Here is a 17,344-nt window from a genome sequence, read left to right as displayed (position 1 = left end):
AATAATAAACTGGGGGTAAACTGGGTAGTACCCCCTTATATAACATAATAATTTATGTTCTTTTAAGTTTTGATGTTGCTCCTTACTTTCAGTTGAAAAAGAACTTTTCATTTCCGTCAGAATGATTCCTCTTGCGACATTCTAGGACCATTTGGTCGATACGTTGTCCCCTGGAAAAAAAAACAAAAAAACAAACAAATAAACACGCATCCGTGATCTGCCTTCTGGCAAAAAATATAAAATTCCACATTTTTGTAAATAGGAGCTTGAAACTTCTACAGTAGGGTTCTCTGATACGTTGAATCTGATGGCGTGATTTTCGTTAAGATTCTATGACTTTTAGGGGGTGTTTTCCCCTATTTTCTAAAATGATGCAAATTTTCTCAGGATCGTAACTTTTGATGGGTAAGACTAAACTTGATGACATATATATATTTCAAATCAGCATTAAAATGCGATTCTTTTGATGTAGCTATTGACATCAAAATTCAATTTTTTAGAGTTTTGGTTACTATTGAGCGGGATCGCTCCTTACTACAATTCGTTACCACAAACTGTTTGATATATTTTACCCATTTTTAATTAAAGGGGGGTCATTTGATTATAATTGTGTTCGAAAGTGTTACTTTTAGGCTATTAAGGTGAGACTTGCGGGAATTCTGAGGATCACTAAATGCAAAGCTACCATATGCATCTTGTTTTTCAAAAGGGCGTAGCTGCAAAATCTTAAAAGTGACTGAGGATATCATAAATATGATCTAACTATCATAGAAATGTTGTCGTTTTTAATTTTTTTTTTAGAGTAATTTATATTCGTTTTGAGTTTAAACTATTGTTAGAATTTGCTTTTACTGGTCCTAAGTTCGATATTGCTCTTTGTTTTCCTTCTCTAAAACTTATTTTTCTATTTTTTCAATTCATAAAATGAAATAACTCTTTTCATTTCTATTCAAACATACCTTCAAATCCTCTCTTTTAAGAGGTTTAATAGTTCTGACATATGAAATACATTGGACTGTTTAACTCTAGCAACTCTTAATTTACTTTTTACGTCTTTTTTATTCCAATGGGTCCACTTTTCATATCAGCTCGTTACCAAAAGATATTTGAGAGATAACAAATTCAAATGAAACACGTTAAAAATTTTCTTATCACTTTTGCTTAGTTTCATTGTGTTCAATAGATAACAGTTGGTCATATTATTTAAGTAAGTTTTGCAAGTTTATCTCTCTATTCAACAGTAAGTCAAATTCTGTTTGTCTGTATGTCTGTTGCACTTTTATTTCAATGACTGGCTCAAATAGAATTGCTTTTGCAGATGACACATTCTTAGATTCAGGACTGCTTATTTGATTTTCTAAATTTAAAAGATATAAAGCTTAGAATTATATAATAATATATAAAATATTAAGTTTAATTTTTTTCATTTTGTTCAATTTTTTTCTCAAATTTGGACGGAAGATCTCCCTAACAGAACTATCATTTATTTTATGAATAAATTTATATTTGAAGGTGTTGGAAAAACAATAGAGGCTATCATGTAAAACAATCACGTTTACTATAAGCCTATTTCGTGTTTCCATTTACGTTTCTCACGTTCCCTATAGCAGGGGCTTAAACATGACAGCTCTGGAAGATATCATATTTTCTGAGTGTAAGAGTTTATACGTAAGTTTTACCCCTCCTTAAGGGTAGTAATCCTATTACTTTTCAGAAACAGTATTAATTTCAGTGACCTCAATAATATGAAAATTAAAACCTGGAATGTCACGGAAACCAAGAAAAATAGGGTCTTAACATTTTGACTAACAAATTAAGTCAATTTGAAATGGACTTGTTAGGAGTTTCATAAGGAAGGTGTAGGATTTATAATGAATAAAGAATCTATTACGTCTTTCTATGATTAAAAAGTTACTTATAATAAAATATCAGTTGCTGGTTTTACAGATAAAAAGTCCAAGGTATCAGTCATAGTAGTATATGCCCTTTTGAAACGGACTGACTTAGATAGCATGATTCAGATGAACTTTGCTTACAGCTGTAGCAACAAATAGACAGTAACTCAGGCAGATTATTATATTTGTATTAAATGATTTTACGGCTCAGTTTAACAGAAAGAGAAAAAGTTAGTATCCTAGCCTAGGTAAATTGGTACAGGAATTGGCAATAATGGCAATAATAGACTACTGCAATTTACACAGTATATGATATGGTATATTCGTATTACCTAACAAAACTGTAAGAAATACATTAGTCGTCAGAGTATAAGTAAATAATAAATATAATAAAAAGAGAGCCTTTACGATACAAAATAATAAAAATGTATACAACAAAACAGGCTACCTCAATATCGAGATTAAAATAAATATTCCTCTCAAAATGGTCCCTTGAGAGTTACCCAAGGATGACCAGCATTCGAGAATTTTCTATGGAAATTCGGCACTCTTATTGAAACTAGAAAAGCAGGGTCTATCGGTTTGAATCTACTGACCAAACACGGGTTTTTGGACCAAGATGCAAGCCCAAGCAAATCTTGACATAGTGAAAATAAATTGTACACCGATTTTTTTTCTCTCTTTGTGTCAAAAGATCCCCAAACGGAGAAACGTATAAAAAATTTGGTGAAATAAACACATAATACAATCAGGCTATAACATCGTTACTAAATCTGGCCTTGCCTGAGACATTCTTTCCATAAGAAGAATGAAAATTTCTAATAGCATGGCCTTCCGTGGCCATCGTGAGCAAATATTCTTCCATGACCCACCGATTAGCACCACCGATTAGGAGCAAATAAGTACTTGAAAAGGCCTGCGAAAGTCTTATAATCAGCTTCATTTAGGTTGAAAAAAAACTGAAAATGTATTAATACCAAATTATAAGTCAGTTGATCAACAACAGAAATTAATTCTATTTGCCAATCTTTATATTCCAACTTTTGTTTTTAAGACATTGGCGGTCTTGTTAGATAGAAAAAACTCTGTTACTCCAGTTTTCAGAAAGCAGACCTCAAAATCTTCTACTTCTTAAGCTAATATTTCTTAATACTACTTCTTTAGTTAATACTAAATACTACTTTATAGTACTTTAATACTACTTTAGTTAGTACTACTTCTTATTTTACTATTGGGAACAGTTCACTTGGGACAGTTCACAGTCCAGCCTTGACATTTTCACTGTTCAATTGGGATTTGATAGTAGGGGACTCGTCTTCCAATATCAGTACAGAAATTTTCAGAGTCGTTGTATAGTGGCTCACCTAATTTAGAAGCTTTAGAACAATTGCAATTCTTGTAATAATAATCATTCCTTCTTTTCACTTTTCTGACTTACTTCCTTTTCATGAGTACGGCTGTACAAATACAGCTGTCATCTCAACGTTAATATGTTCTTTTACAGGGGTGTTGAAAAAAAACTTCGTAACTTTTTTACGCTTTTTTATTCGTGTTAACACGTTTGGGACAGGGTTTTATTGATAATTTTTTTCTTTAAAAATTCATCTGCTGATCCTTGGTCCTCATTTAGAGATATAATTTATGCTGTGTCAGTAAAGGGGTTTATGGTAAAGGTGGAGTCTAAATATCCTTAGGGACTTGTTCTGTTAATAGAAACTTCACTAGATGTTGTTGGTAGTTTATCTGAGATATACGATGAGAGAAACTCATAGTTATTACAGGCATCACTGTTTGTAGGATAAGCCCTAATTTTTTATGAATCCGCCAGTAAAATTTTCTGTAGTGAAAGCCTTTGGTTATGCTTTTTTTAGCAGCCCAGATATGTTTTACATTAATATATGTTATAAGAAATGTTTTATAGTTTTGGGCAGTCATAAGACTTGCTTTCTTCTTGTTTTAGTATGCATTGACAGACCCCATGAATGTCTTGTCTAGAGGATATAGTTCTTGAGTAGTTTGGGGAGGGACCGTTAAAAGTACAACATCTTTGTTTTATCTAGATCGAGGAACTCAATTGTAGATCGGCTGTGCTTTTCTAATACCTGAAGTATAGCAACCTCCTTCTGCTGACGTGACTTTCCCTACCTGCTTCTGGTATCGCCGTGCAATGTTTCTACCAGGCTTGGAGACAGTTGTCAGACCCGATTTGTCGACATCCTAATTGTATTGTGGTATTAGCTTGCGGTTGCCTAGAACTTACTTAAGTCGTCCAAGAAACCATGTAAAGCGAACGGTTGAAAGTGGTAACCCGTCTTAAACTTGAAGGTTCTGGTGTTCCTACTGATAGAGTCTTATATCTACCCATGGAACCATAATACTCACCGCTGCCAGCTATTCCTCAACTGGCTTCACTAGCTTTACTTTTCTATTATCTTGCATTTTTATACCCTTAGTAATGATATAGTTCTATGCAAGTTTATGCGTTTCTAAGGAACTATAATGAAAATTTATATCAGCTATGGTTTACAAGTAAAGTTTTGGTCTCTTTTCTTTTTCCTTTGTCTTGCACGGCAACCGGATATAAAAAAAAAACTCGGGCTCATACTTTGTGGAATAGTGTTCAGCTTCTTAGATTTTTTCAAATAGTCTTTGAGCGTTCCTCCGGGAATGTCCATGGCACTTACAGAGGTTCGGACCAACTTCTTGTCGATTAAGACAGAAAAACTACTGCTTGCACATTTTTGGACACCAGCCGTCTTGGTTTTTTATTTTCTTCTCTCTTCTACCTCTAAAAATTTTATTATGAAATTAATTTACCGGGAAAAAATGAATTGCCGTTAACCTACTTACCTAAGAGGATAAAATACCACCATAATTAATCAAATCTTTGGTTTGAGATTACTTTCAACCTTAAAATATGCTGTTTACTCTGCTTTTATAAGCATGGCCCCCGTTGTAACACCTTGATTCAGCGTGGTAAAACTACTCTAGACATTGTGCCCAGAGGTGGGAATTCGCCATCTTTCACTATAAAAAATATGAACAATAGACTAGTAAAGAAAGCACCTCTGGGAAAATGGTAAAAGACAGGCAAATAGTGAGAGAATATAAAGTGACCTTATACTCCATATAGTATTCAAAATTATGCGTAAGCCTTCAGAAAAATAGACAAAATTTAAGATTTGCTCAACCTAAATACAATTCAATTTAGTATTTTTGCTAAAAGTACTAATTGTATTCAACCATTACAAAAACCATAATAATATATGTCAGAAATTTTGCAATATGCCAATAGTTTCCATATATTTATATATTGTGATTATTTGCTTTGTCCATACATCTACTGTGCCGGTTGTGGCCCAGTTTGGTATTACTAAATATAAAACTTCAGTCACTGCTTGGGTTTTAGATGAGTCTAGAAATGGGGGGGCTTAAGAGATTCTTTTAGGTATTAGTGATCCTTTAATTTATCCTTAAATAATTCTGAACTTGAGAGGTTCCATTACCATCATGAGATGCTGCTCAAAAGGAAGACAAATACAGCATGGTACAAGATCAAGATCAAAGGACAAAAGCTTCTTCAAAAGCCTGCATTCGCGGTGATGGGGTACCCACAAGACTTTGGACCTCATAGTCAACTCTATTCCCAAACGAGAAATGACACCCCTCGAGGAATGTATAGGTTAGCAAATGCCACAGCTGTTACCTTAGATTTTCATTGAGTGATCCAATTGCTGGGCTTAATCTGTTTTATTTTCGGGTTTCAGAGCTGAAAACCACTTCTCAGCTAATTTATCTACAATTAATTACATCCCCATAGGAGCACACTATTGCCACTCATTCATAGAATGAGTCGATGGTATTACAATTAAGATTATATGAGCAGGATTTCAACTTTTATTGATAGAAGAGGCTCGCCAAAAGCCAAAAACCATGTTTTGACCAAGATGGGACCAGGATTCCACAAGCCTCCATTCAACTGGAGCTCCCAGAAGCTTTTTGCTGTCTAGTTCTGAGCAGTCTTAAATACTTTTGTGTAGACTTGAGAATTTTTTTGACCCCATCCTCCGCCGATTCTAGGAACATTGTTTTTTCCTGAAGCCCAAATAATTTCAATAATTTAAAGAATATATAAATTGAAACTTGGAATATTGCGACGTAAAAAACTTCTCTCACATAGAGATTTTGACTCAAAAATTCATACACTTTGAATTTGGCTAATTACGAGTTTCAGAACCTCATATCTTCGGATTAATAGCCTCGATACTAAAGGATTTAGAATTTATTTTCCCGGGTAGGAATGATAAGGTATCATCTCTACCTGAGTATATGATAGAGTTCATGAGGAATAAGTAAGCTGATAAGTCCTGTTTAGGCTGGAAAGGTATTAATCATAAAATTGTAATCGCTCATTTCATAACTATAAAGTGCAGAGTATTCACTTATTGTGGTAAATGCCCTGCAGAGCCACCATACGGAGATAGTAGCGGCTCTGATACAGTTTACTTACAGTTACAGGAACAAATAGACTAAGTTTCACATAGAAAAATTTAGAATATTTCAACACCCAGGCTGGTAGAACCTGGGAGACAGGGTATCCTAGCCAAGGTAAATTTGGTGTGGGAAAAGAAAATAGTAAGGACTTTAGACTGCTTCAACTTCGTTGGCGAAGCTGTCTAATCATAACCTTTACAGTAAATTAGGCCAATAAGTTATATGGTTTCGGATGACGGCAAGATAGCTAGCCTTATTGATTTTTTAATGTAAACTGAAGACTAAAACGCTTACGACAAGGTAATGGGTTATAGAGGAGGGCTGTTTTTTTTATCAAGTAATGCCTATTATCACCATCAAGTAATGCCTAGGATTAATTTAAAGACAAATTTTAGGAAGGGTAACTATCTTCCAAGAAGCAAGGACGTTGGCATAGTCCAGGATGAGACTTTGAGAGGACCTTCTCAGGAAAAGTTGAAAAAATAAACTGAAGAGTTTAAAGTTTGACATTTTAGAAACTAGATGGGATAATTTTAGAAAAATGATTTGTGAAGCTTTTGATGGTGTCATAGGAAAGAAAGCTAGGAAGACAGCTAGAAACATTGGTGAAAATGTCGTATGTTTAATGCAGAGAAGTGTGGGCTAGTAAGGGCATTATCTGTTCGTTAGATCTTGTATGAATAAGACAAATGTAAAGAATGTGGAAAAAGCATTAAAATATTAAATAGAAGTGTGAGGTGGAGGCCTTGAATAAGATTGCTGAAGATCATGAAGATACTGCTAAATGGCCTGATAGTATAATATGGTACTGGATTATTGATATTTCTAGAGGTATCAGTAGAGTCAATCTGGACTTCTCCAAATTAAAGATAGAAACGGGGTCAAAATAGTGATCATGAAAGAGTTAAATAGAGGTGGGCAGAACCTTTGAGATTATACTAAACCAGGATCGGGGTACAGGAAAAGATATAGAGGAAAACAATCAAGTTTGTGACAGCTTGGATGTGAAGGAAGAGTTATCTTTTGAGGGGGAATTAATGAGAGCATTAAAAAAAATTATAAAATAATAAATCCCATATGCTGGTGAATGAGTTTCTTAAATAATATATCTGAGGTTAGAAATAAGCTATTGAACATTATGAAGAGGCTTTTGAAAAAGAGGAAGTACCTATCGATCTCAGGAAAACTCTAAAAAGAACCCTGTGTAAGGAAGGCAATAAATATGAGCGTTTTTTTGCAAACGTTTGACTCAGTGGATAGAAGCAACTTTGACGAAGGTCTTATCCTAGCATAGTATACCAGAAAAATACACTAAAGTAATTATTACTATGTATGAGAATAATACTGCTGCGGTTATACTCCTGTGGAAATCAGCTAGATTTCTATTAAATCAGTAGTTTAGTTATTTTACTCTCTATCTTCGTTTATATGGTGCATTTTGATTGGCTTTGTCGTAAAGAGCAAAGGAAAGCATGGAATTAAATGGAGAAGTAAGACTTCCCGGGACTTAGATGATGTTGATTACTTGAATAAAAATATGATCAAATCAATCAATCAGTTTTTTAAATTAAACAGAGAATAAATTACAGAACCTTAAACCCCATAAAAACTCTTTGGCCTGTGAGAGTGAAGAACTAAATAATGCATTAAATAATAGCACTAATAATAGATAATAAATACATGTACTAGATAAATGAACTTTTTTAGTTTTGCTAGTTCAAGATACCAGAATAGCCTTAAAAATTAATATTCAGAACACTAAGTCGTTAACGCTCGGTGTAAGAGAAAATGAAAAGATGACGTTAAGTAACAAAGATACTCATTAAGTGGACAGCGTTGTTATCCTTGTTAGAATCACTAGTATAGGTGGTTGGTGCAATCCAGATGTTTCAATTTGACTAGCCATGGCTTAGGGTGTTTTATCTTAGTAAAAAAAAGTTGGAAAAAAAGTCTGCGAAGCAAGATTAGTAAATGAAAGTCATAATGTGGTTGAATATGGTTTTTAAGTGACGGCACTCATTTTGGTTTATATATGACTGAAAAGGGAATGGAATGTTTACCATGAGAGTGTAAATGTAGATGCCAACCCCTCAACATATTCCAAAATATCATTTGTGTAACCCTCGGACTTCGCTTCAGGGAGGAACTCATATTTCCATCAACCCATCATCAAAATAGAAAAACTAAAAAACAAGCAACCATTTTATCAGTTCTGGGTAATGACTAATCAGCTTTTTATTTGCACGATTAAATAAGGAAATGTTGGGCGGTTTCAAATTTATGTTTGAGTGAAATGAAAACTAAAGTCTTGGTATATAGGGCAATCTCAAGAATTACGAGGGACTGGCTCAACTAGCCTCCTAACTTCTAACAGTGAAAACAAATTCATACCGACAATAAAATTAGAATTGCTGAAAGGGATTATTTGAAATTACTGAGAGTAAAGGATGTGAAATGTCGCACGTATGATTCGGGTATAGGTCAGTGGGTTATAAATGTCAGTGAAAAATGAAGTAACCTCTTCTGGGTCTCATTCAAAAGGACAGTTTTAAGGGAATAAATGTCAACATCAACTGAGGATAAGAATCGACTAGGGGGCTATAGTGTAAAGGATGGAAGAATAGGTAGTGAGCTATTAACGATAAAGAGTATATTGAAGGAGCCATAGTTCAAAAGGGATATGCCGTGGCAGGGTATTCAAAACTGGCCAGAGAGTTGTGGGAACTGACTCTCATGTACGAACTTTAGAAGAAACTTCTTTCGAGGAGGATTATTCCATGGTGATTAATTGTAAAAAGCGGTCTGTAAAAATGATTTTTTTGAAAATGTTTTTTGATAGTTGATGGATTTTTGGCTCAATTTGTTTTTAATAGACCCAGATGACCTATATACGAGTTGAATCAGGCTCTAGAGGAACAATAGAACTACCACTTGAAGATGATGGCTCCCTATGCTTAACCACTCTCAAAAGTCACTTTCCTGATGCAATTGGATTGAAATACTTTTGTAAGTCAGCTAATGTTACTAGAGGAATTGGGCTAAGTGAAGGAAGATTGTGGGCACCAAATGAAGGATGGTCAAAAGAAATCACTTACGTTTGCACTTACACAAAAGGTATGACTTCCCTTCAGTATTTTGACAATAATTTTATGCTCATAAGATTTACAATGTAGAAACAAATTTTTTCAACTATATTGCTCATGGCACAGCATTTTGATTAAAATGTATTTTCAAGATTTCTTCGTTTGTTTCATTCGTGCCAGCTCATGAAAAGCTGTGTCGCAGGTTTAAGTAATTGGTGTCGGTCTTACCGCACATGTCAAGACGAAGAGAAAGACTCTTCTCCTACATTCTCCACCAAAAAATAAAATGAACTGTACAGGATCATCATTTAGGTTGGGAATGTCCTAGATCTTGAGGATTCATGGGGTAAAAGGTGCCATGGACTAAGAGGTGTCAATGCCACGTAAGGCACAACGGGCCGCAGAGTGCCAAGTGACCGAGAATCGCCATGAGAGTCCACAAAACACCCTACGATGAATTTGCATATGAAATTACTTGAAACACGATGAAAATATATAAATTTATACATTAAAATATGTTTCTCCTTGAAAACGATTAAAGATTGCAAATATGTTTCCCAAAAAATATCGATGTTTGAAAATCAATGAATAAAATGGAATTATGTGCTTCAAATTGTGGTTTTGTTTGAAAAGAAATCAAAATGTCCAAATCTATACTTCAAACTATGGTTTTGTTCAGAACCATATGAAAATTTGCATATTTGTGTTTGAAAATGATTAAGCAAGGATAATTCAAAGTAGATCGAAACGTTAGGTTTGAATAAGGGGTTATTTAAAGTGAAGACCAACGATTTTAAGCAAAGGTCGAGGTGGATATGCATAATAATTTATGTTCAGCTTAAGTTTTAATGTTTCTCTTTACTTTTACTAGAAAACACTGATTTTTTTCTGTTTCATTTTGATCATTTTTCGAACAATCTCAAGAAAATCCCCTCCTCATATATAAAATATCCCCTCCCCCTCATGGAAAACATATTAATTGGAGGTATATCTATTTTGGGGAATATATCCACCAAATACATCCAAAGTCTCCCAGTTTACATTTCCCCTCTCAAGTAGTTTCTATTTCCCTTAAATCTTTCCTTATGATATTCCCCTATCCCATTTGGAAAATACCCGCTTTTAGTTTTGGCTTGGACGTTTTGGCTTTGAATTCTGTCATCCTTCATTAATAAAATGTACCTTAGATATCTCATCCTTTCTCGTTTAATAGATCCAAAAAGTGTGATTGAACCATATTTTTTGCATAGCTTAATATTCGAGATACAGTCAGTCAATCTAATCTTGGTTCAAATACTCATCTGCCAAATTTTCTAAGCTTTGCTAAATTGCGAAAAAGACTTTGGGTCCTTGTTATTCTAATTTTATCATCTTCACTGATCCAATTGTTTTAACTAATACTACGATTTAGGTACCTAAGGCTATCCAACTGATTGATCTTCTTATTATCCATTATCACCTCACATTCACTTATTCCTAGGATAAGTAACTTAGTCTTCTTGAGATTCATTTCAAACCTGTTCTTGTACCCTGAACTTGAAAAACCTTTAAGAGTTAATTTAGTTTAATAATATTTTACCCAGAAACACTTAAATCATCAGCATATTCCTAGTCTAGGAGAGTTTTAGTTTGGAACCCTTTTTACACGGAACCCTATCTTGTTTCGTTTTTTCCTATTGTCATTGTTGTTCTACTTAGGATGAAGTCCATTAAAATGATACGCATGAATAAGTACAGATGGCAAATATGTTAAACTCTTGATTATATGAAACCAGCTACTAAGCTCGTTTACTACCTTAAACGTACCAATATTTTCATCGTACATGTGATTAATCTACATGGGATTAACACGGGGTCCTTTTTAGTTAGAACGACTTAAAGGAAATAGAATGGAGATTTGAATCAATTGCTATGAAATGACCTTATCAAGAATGCAATTCTTTTGCATCATGCGACCTGTGTCAATGACTCAGGTTTGTACAAATTTATAGTCCTAGTTTTTATATGATCACAAGTGCCTTTGGCAATATATTGATTGCTATTATGTAATCTTTAGTGAATATGCTTTGGATTTTTTAAGCCTTTAAGTATTCAATGAATTAACGAAATATTAGTTTGGGTTAGGATACGGAAGTGAATTCTTCAGTTATCTATGAATAATAGATAATGCATTAGGCAACTAAACTGACAAGACAATGCTCATATATTGCTCTTAGAAAATAAATTCTGTACAATAAGCTTTGTATGCTAAAGAATTTTTATTTTTATTTGAACAATGGAGTTACCGTTTCATTATTAGATTGTAATGCTCCATGTCAATTCAAGGCCTGTGGCACTCTGAGACTGACCAATGACAACCTGTAGCTATCTTTATTATTCTTCAAGAATTTTGAAACACACATCTCGACATTTTAATTTTCTTTCATGACAAACCACAGTTTGAACCATAGCCATGCATATTTTCATCTTGTTTGGACCAAAACTATAATTTGAAGTACATGTTTGCATTTATTTCATTTATTTTTGAACAATGACACATTTAAAGACACATTTATTTCGGTACTAGTGACAAGCCGGGACTATTGTCCTTCAACAAAACAAGTGTTTGAGTGAAACCTGGTGAAAATCAATATATCTAGAACACCTAAAATACCAAGTCTGAAGATATTTGACGAAACCCTCGTGTGCTCCATCCAGGACAGCCCACCCATTCTTAAGCCCGAACGCCCTTTAGCTAAAAGTAAGTTGCCAAATATACTTATGTGTAACGCTAGATCTTTGAACAACAAAACTGATGCCCTTGAAGTTATTGCCAGGCAGAACAAAGCCTCAATAATAATAATAAGCGAATGTTGGGACACTTCTGACGAATCGGCGCGCATCGAAGGTTAAGCAAGCTACTCTAATACACATCGCGATCGTGGCTTGAATCGTCGAGGAGGAGGCGTTGGACTTTATGTTCGTAATGACCTACCCTCAAAGCTGATACGTGAGCCTATTGACTCTGACCATGAAATATTATGGACCGAATGCAAACCTGCACGTTCATCAAAACGATTTTCATGTTTAATTGTTGCTTCGGTCTATTATCCTTAAAGCGCTAAAAACAGGAAAGATTTGATTGAACACATTCAGTTTTTCGTAGACAAAATGCACCACAAGCATGTCTCTCCTGGCTTTGTTATTGCCGGAGACTTTATTTAAATAAATAGACAATGGGTTTCAAATATTTTAGATTTGCGACAAGCCGTTACAATACCTATTCATCAAAGTGGCAGCACACTTGACTTGATTTTTAAAAACTTGACAGACTTTTATTACGCACCGAGATCCCTAGGACCCCTTCTGAATTCTGATCACTTTATCATCTTCTGCGAAGCTACTTCGGCAATTCCAAAGCCGAAACGAGTCAAATATACAGTGCGACCACTTACTGAGGACTCGATATCTACATTTGGTCGCTGGATCGGTAATTATCCGTTTGAGGAAAGTTGCTCTGAACAGGATATTGATATCAAAGTCAATAATCTGAATACTCTGCATCAGGAGCAGTTTCAGACTTATTTCCCCGTAAAAATCATTACTGTGAGTGACACTGATACCGTGGATAACCAATGATCCAAAGAATTTAATAAAAACCCGTTTTCGCCTTCATATCGCTGGTGATACCTTCGCTTCAGCCAAGTTCCGTAATCATATTGTTAAACTGAACAAGCGCACCAAGAGGCAGTATGTGAGGGAAAAAATTACTCCCTTACTCACAATAGACCCCCACAAATGGCTCTCATCATTAAAAAGACGGGTAAGACAACACTCAGAGATCTAAGGCTGCTCAAAGAGAAAGAGAACCTTGACCTCAGCTATTGAAGTTAATTCTTTTTTTTTGCTGACATTTGTACCACATTTCCATCAATTACCAAATCATAAATTGATAATATCATTGCTGGTGCAGAGATTGTTGACGTATATGAAGTCTCTGAATTCACTGTTTATAAGGAACTCCTTAGACTGAAAGCGAACTGTGCGTCCTACCCAGGTGAGTTTCCAGTAAATCTGTTCCGCAAATTCCCCATTTTTCTTGCTAAGCCACTCTCTTCTATAGTCAACCAATGTTTCCGTCAGTAAGTATTCCCTAGTGCTTGGAAGAGAGGATATGTCCGCGCTATTCCAAAAGTAAGGTGTCCAAAATCTTGTAATCAACTTCGGCCTACATCAATAGCTCCGAACCTTTCTAAAGTGGCAGAAACGTTTATTTACCACAAACTTATGTCACAGGTCTCTGCACATCTAGACCCGTATCAGAATGGATGCTTAAGAGGCAGCAGCACAACTGATTATTTAGTTCGGATGTACCATCTCATTGTCGAGTGGCTCGACCGAGGAAGTGCTATAGTCGACCTTCTCCTCGTAGACTACTGAAAGGCTTTTGATCTTATTCGCCATTCTGTTGCTATCACAAATCTACGCACTATGGGTGCACACAAACATAATCTCCTTTTAGTGATCAATTTTAAAAGCCCGCTATCAGTGCGTTTACAGTCTTTTCCCAGGAGATACCGACTCCAAATGGGTTGAGCTTACATGCGGAGCCCCACAAGGTACTAAGCTCGCTAGTCTATTGTTTTTGGCAGCAATAAATTTCATCCTTTCCGACTATGACGAAAGATTTATGTCTGTAGACGACTTGTCAGCCCTATTAAAGTTCAGTGTTGAGAATTCTGAGGCTGTTCCCCAATTCTGTAACGAAATAATCAACAGCTTTAAAGATGAATGTACTGCCAGCAGCCTCCAAATCAACGAAGGAGGGACTAAAATCCTTTGCTTTAATCCCCTGAAGAGAGACGTTGTGTGCCCTCCTCCTCCTTATCCTAGTGAGTCTTCGGCAGTAATGCTCGGTGTCAAGTTTTAGCATCGACTGCACTATCAGCCTTCATGTCAATACAATTATCAAAAAGGCAAATAGTGCTATGCGGACACTTATACTAATGCGTCGATTTGGTTTCTCAGTGGTACAACTAAGGATAGCCTTTGTCACTTACATCCGACCAATTTTTGAGTATGCACGTCCCGTATGGGGCCCACAAGTCAATAATACTATTTACCTCAGTGACCAGCTTGAGTCAACACAAAAAAGAGCAGTCACAGTAATATTGTGCAATGGTTTTACTGAATATAAGTTAGCATTATCCACTTTACAAATTCCCTCTCTTCAAGAGCATCGTCTCAGTTTGATTTTTGAATTTGGACAATATCTTTTCAGGATTGATAAACACAGATCGATACTACCACCAGTTTTAGTGAAACATCGAATTACTAGGTCGAAGAACAATGACAGATTAGCAGCACCTCCTTCCCACAATAATTGTTTTTCCAACTCTTTCATCCCTTTCTTTGTATCAAAGTATAACTGTGGTAAGCGTAAGTGTAACTGTAGTAAGTGTAACTGTAGTAACTGTAGTAAGTGAATTGTTGATTTAATCCTGTTACTGTTCTGATTTTTTCGTCGTTTGATTTAATCCTTTTCTTGTTAGCACAAGCGCCATTTAGTTTTATGACTACGAGAGATTGTGCAAATAAAACCGATTCTATTTTACCTTCATCGTGTTTTAAGGAAAAACATATTTTGATACATAAATTTTATATTTTTATCGTGTTTCAAGCAAATCCATAGGTGGATAAATCACGAGCTTTTCTGTGGACCCCCATGACAATTCATGGTCACGTTGCCCTTTGTGACTCAGCACACTCTCTGTACCAATGGCAATTCTAGTCCATGACATCTTGTAACTTACAGATCATCATGATCCAGGACACTCCCAAGCCATGCGAGGCTTCAAGCCACTTTGCAGCCCTATAAAACTATTTGGCTAGCATATGGTACCTATTATCGATCCCCAAACATTTCCAGATATTTCTTTGATAAAAATAATGCTTTAAATCTAATGACTTTTGTTTTTGTAAACCGTTTATATTATCCATTAAGCTTTATCAGACCATTATCTTCGGAAAAGACGACCATTTCGTTTTATATGTTGCTTGCCCGATATGGTTCCGGCTGTCCAAGCAGGTTTTCTTTAACCAAGGATTTTATCTATCTTTTCTAGTTCGAATACCCTGATGGATGTTTAATATTTTTACAGTGAGAGTTACCATTTCATTGTTAGATTGTTATGCACTATGACATTTAATGGCGTGTGGCACTCTGTGACTGGTCCATTGCACCCTCCAGCACCTATTGTAAATCCTTAATTATTTTGAAAAACAAATATACATATTTTCATCTTGATTTGAGCAATCCCTCCATTTGAAACATAGATTTGCGTTTTTATTTTAGCAAAACCACATTTTATAGCATGGATTTACATATTTCCATCATGTTTCAAACAGTTTCATAGGCTAAGACATAACAAAGTTTCGTCTCCATTTCCTTGACAATCCATGCTTTCCTGGTACTCTATGATCCAAGTCAATTTGGACTTTATGGAGATTTCCTTTCACCTTGGGCATTTCCTTGATAAAAATGGTGCTTTAAATCCAGTAACCGTTTCATATTATTCATCAAGCATTTTCAGACAATTTCTTTGATAAAAAGATGATAATTTTGTTTTATGTTGCTTGTCAGATATGGTTCCAGCTGTCCAAACCGGTATTTTCTAGCCAAAGATCTCATCTGTCGTTTTCAGTTTCAATATCCTGACCGATGTTTTGTATTTGTACAGCGAGGGTTGCCATTTCATTGTTAGATCATGATATTTCAAGGCAATTCATGGCCTGATGTACCCTGTTACGGGCCCATAGCAGCCTTCAGCCCCTATTATTAATCTTTAAGCATTTTGAAACATAAATATACATATTCTCATCTTGTTTCAATCAATTCCTCAGTTTGAAGCAGATATTTCCGCTTTTTCATCTTGTCTTAATCAAAACCACTATTTGAAACACACATTTCTATATTTTCATAAAATTTTGAACAACAACACATTTTGACAAACATACATGACAAACTTACATGCTTTCATCATTTTATAGCAACGCCGCAGTTTAAAGTATAGATTTGCAAATTTATCGTGTTTCAGGCTTTTCCATGGACAGAGACATAATAAAGTTTTCTCTTTACCCCCATGACAATTCATGGTTTCATGCCACTTTCTGGCAATTGGTGCTCAGTTATCCATGTCACTTTCTACCCCAAGGATAATCACAATCCCGGACACTCCAAAGCCATGCGATGCTACGTGCCAGTGTAAGGCTCGGAGTACTCTTTGGCTGGCCCGTGGCATCCTGTGGCTCCTATTATCATTGTATTATGTATTTCCAGACAATTTCTTGATAAAATGAGTACTTTAAATATATTAATTCGTGTCTCTGCGACCCGTTCATATTATTCATTAAGCGTTTTCAGAAATTTCCTTGATAAAATGGTGTCTTTGGTTTTACGTTGCTACTCTTGTTGGGTTTAAGCTGTCTGAACCGGTTTTTTTATCCAGCGATCTTATCGATCATTTTTAGTTTGAATATTCTGACAGATCTTCTTTGTTTAGACAATGGACGTTGCCTTTTCACTGTTAGGTTGTTTTGTTCCTTGAAACTCCACAGCCTTTGGCACCCTGTGACTTTGCCATGGCACCCTATTGCACTAATTATCATTCCTTGAGCATTTTAAAAGACATATTTGTATATTTGCATCTTTTTTTGAACTAAAACCCTAGATAGAAGCATAGATCTGAATATTTTTATCTTGTTTAGTGCAAACCAAAATTTGAAGTACAGATTTACATATTTTCATTGTTCTAGTATTAGCATTCGGAAGAGAGCTGGAAGAAGACATGCATAGTGCTGCAGTAATGCCATAATCAATATCTAGTCTACCTC

At 35.3% G+C, this 17,344-nt stretch overlaps 1 protein-coding gene across 2 annotated transcripts in view; it reads left to right on the top strand.

The window, feature by feature from the left end:
• Positions 1-1,164: 1,164 nt before the first annotated feature.
• The window catches only part of LOC136043033 (uncharacterized), a 77,288-nt gene continuing 61,108 nt past the window's right edge, over positions 1,165-17,344 (top strand). The window contains exons 1-2 of one of the 2 annotated variants that reach the window (XM_065727933.1): positions 1,165-1,240; positions 9,263-9,503. In XM_065727933.1, the coding sequence (XP_065584005.1) occupies positions 9,269-9,503 (235 nt within the window). In that variant the 5' untranslated portion in view covers positions 1,165-1,240; positions 9,263-9,268. The remainder of the gene's footprint in view (positions 1,241-9,262; positions 9,504-17,344) is intronic. The other variant, XM_065727934.1, reaches the window with a different exon arrangement.

The sequence above is a fragment of the Artemia franciscana genome, unplaced genomic scaffold (genome assembly GCF_032884065.1).
Source record: "Artemia franciscana unplaced genomic scaffold, ASM3288406v1 Scaffold_284, whole genome shotgun sequence".
Classification (NCBI taxonomy): domain Eukaryota; kingdom Metazoa; phylum Arthropoda; class Branchiopoda; order Anostraca; family Artemiidae; genus Artemia; species Artemia franciscana.
This window is presented reverse-complemented; position numbering and strand designations above follow the sequence as displayed.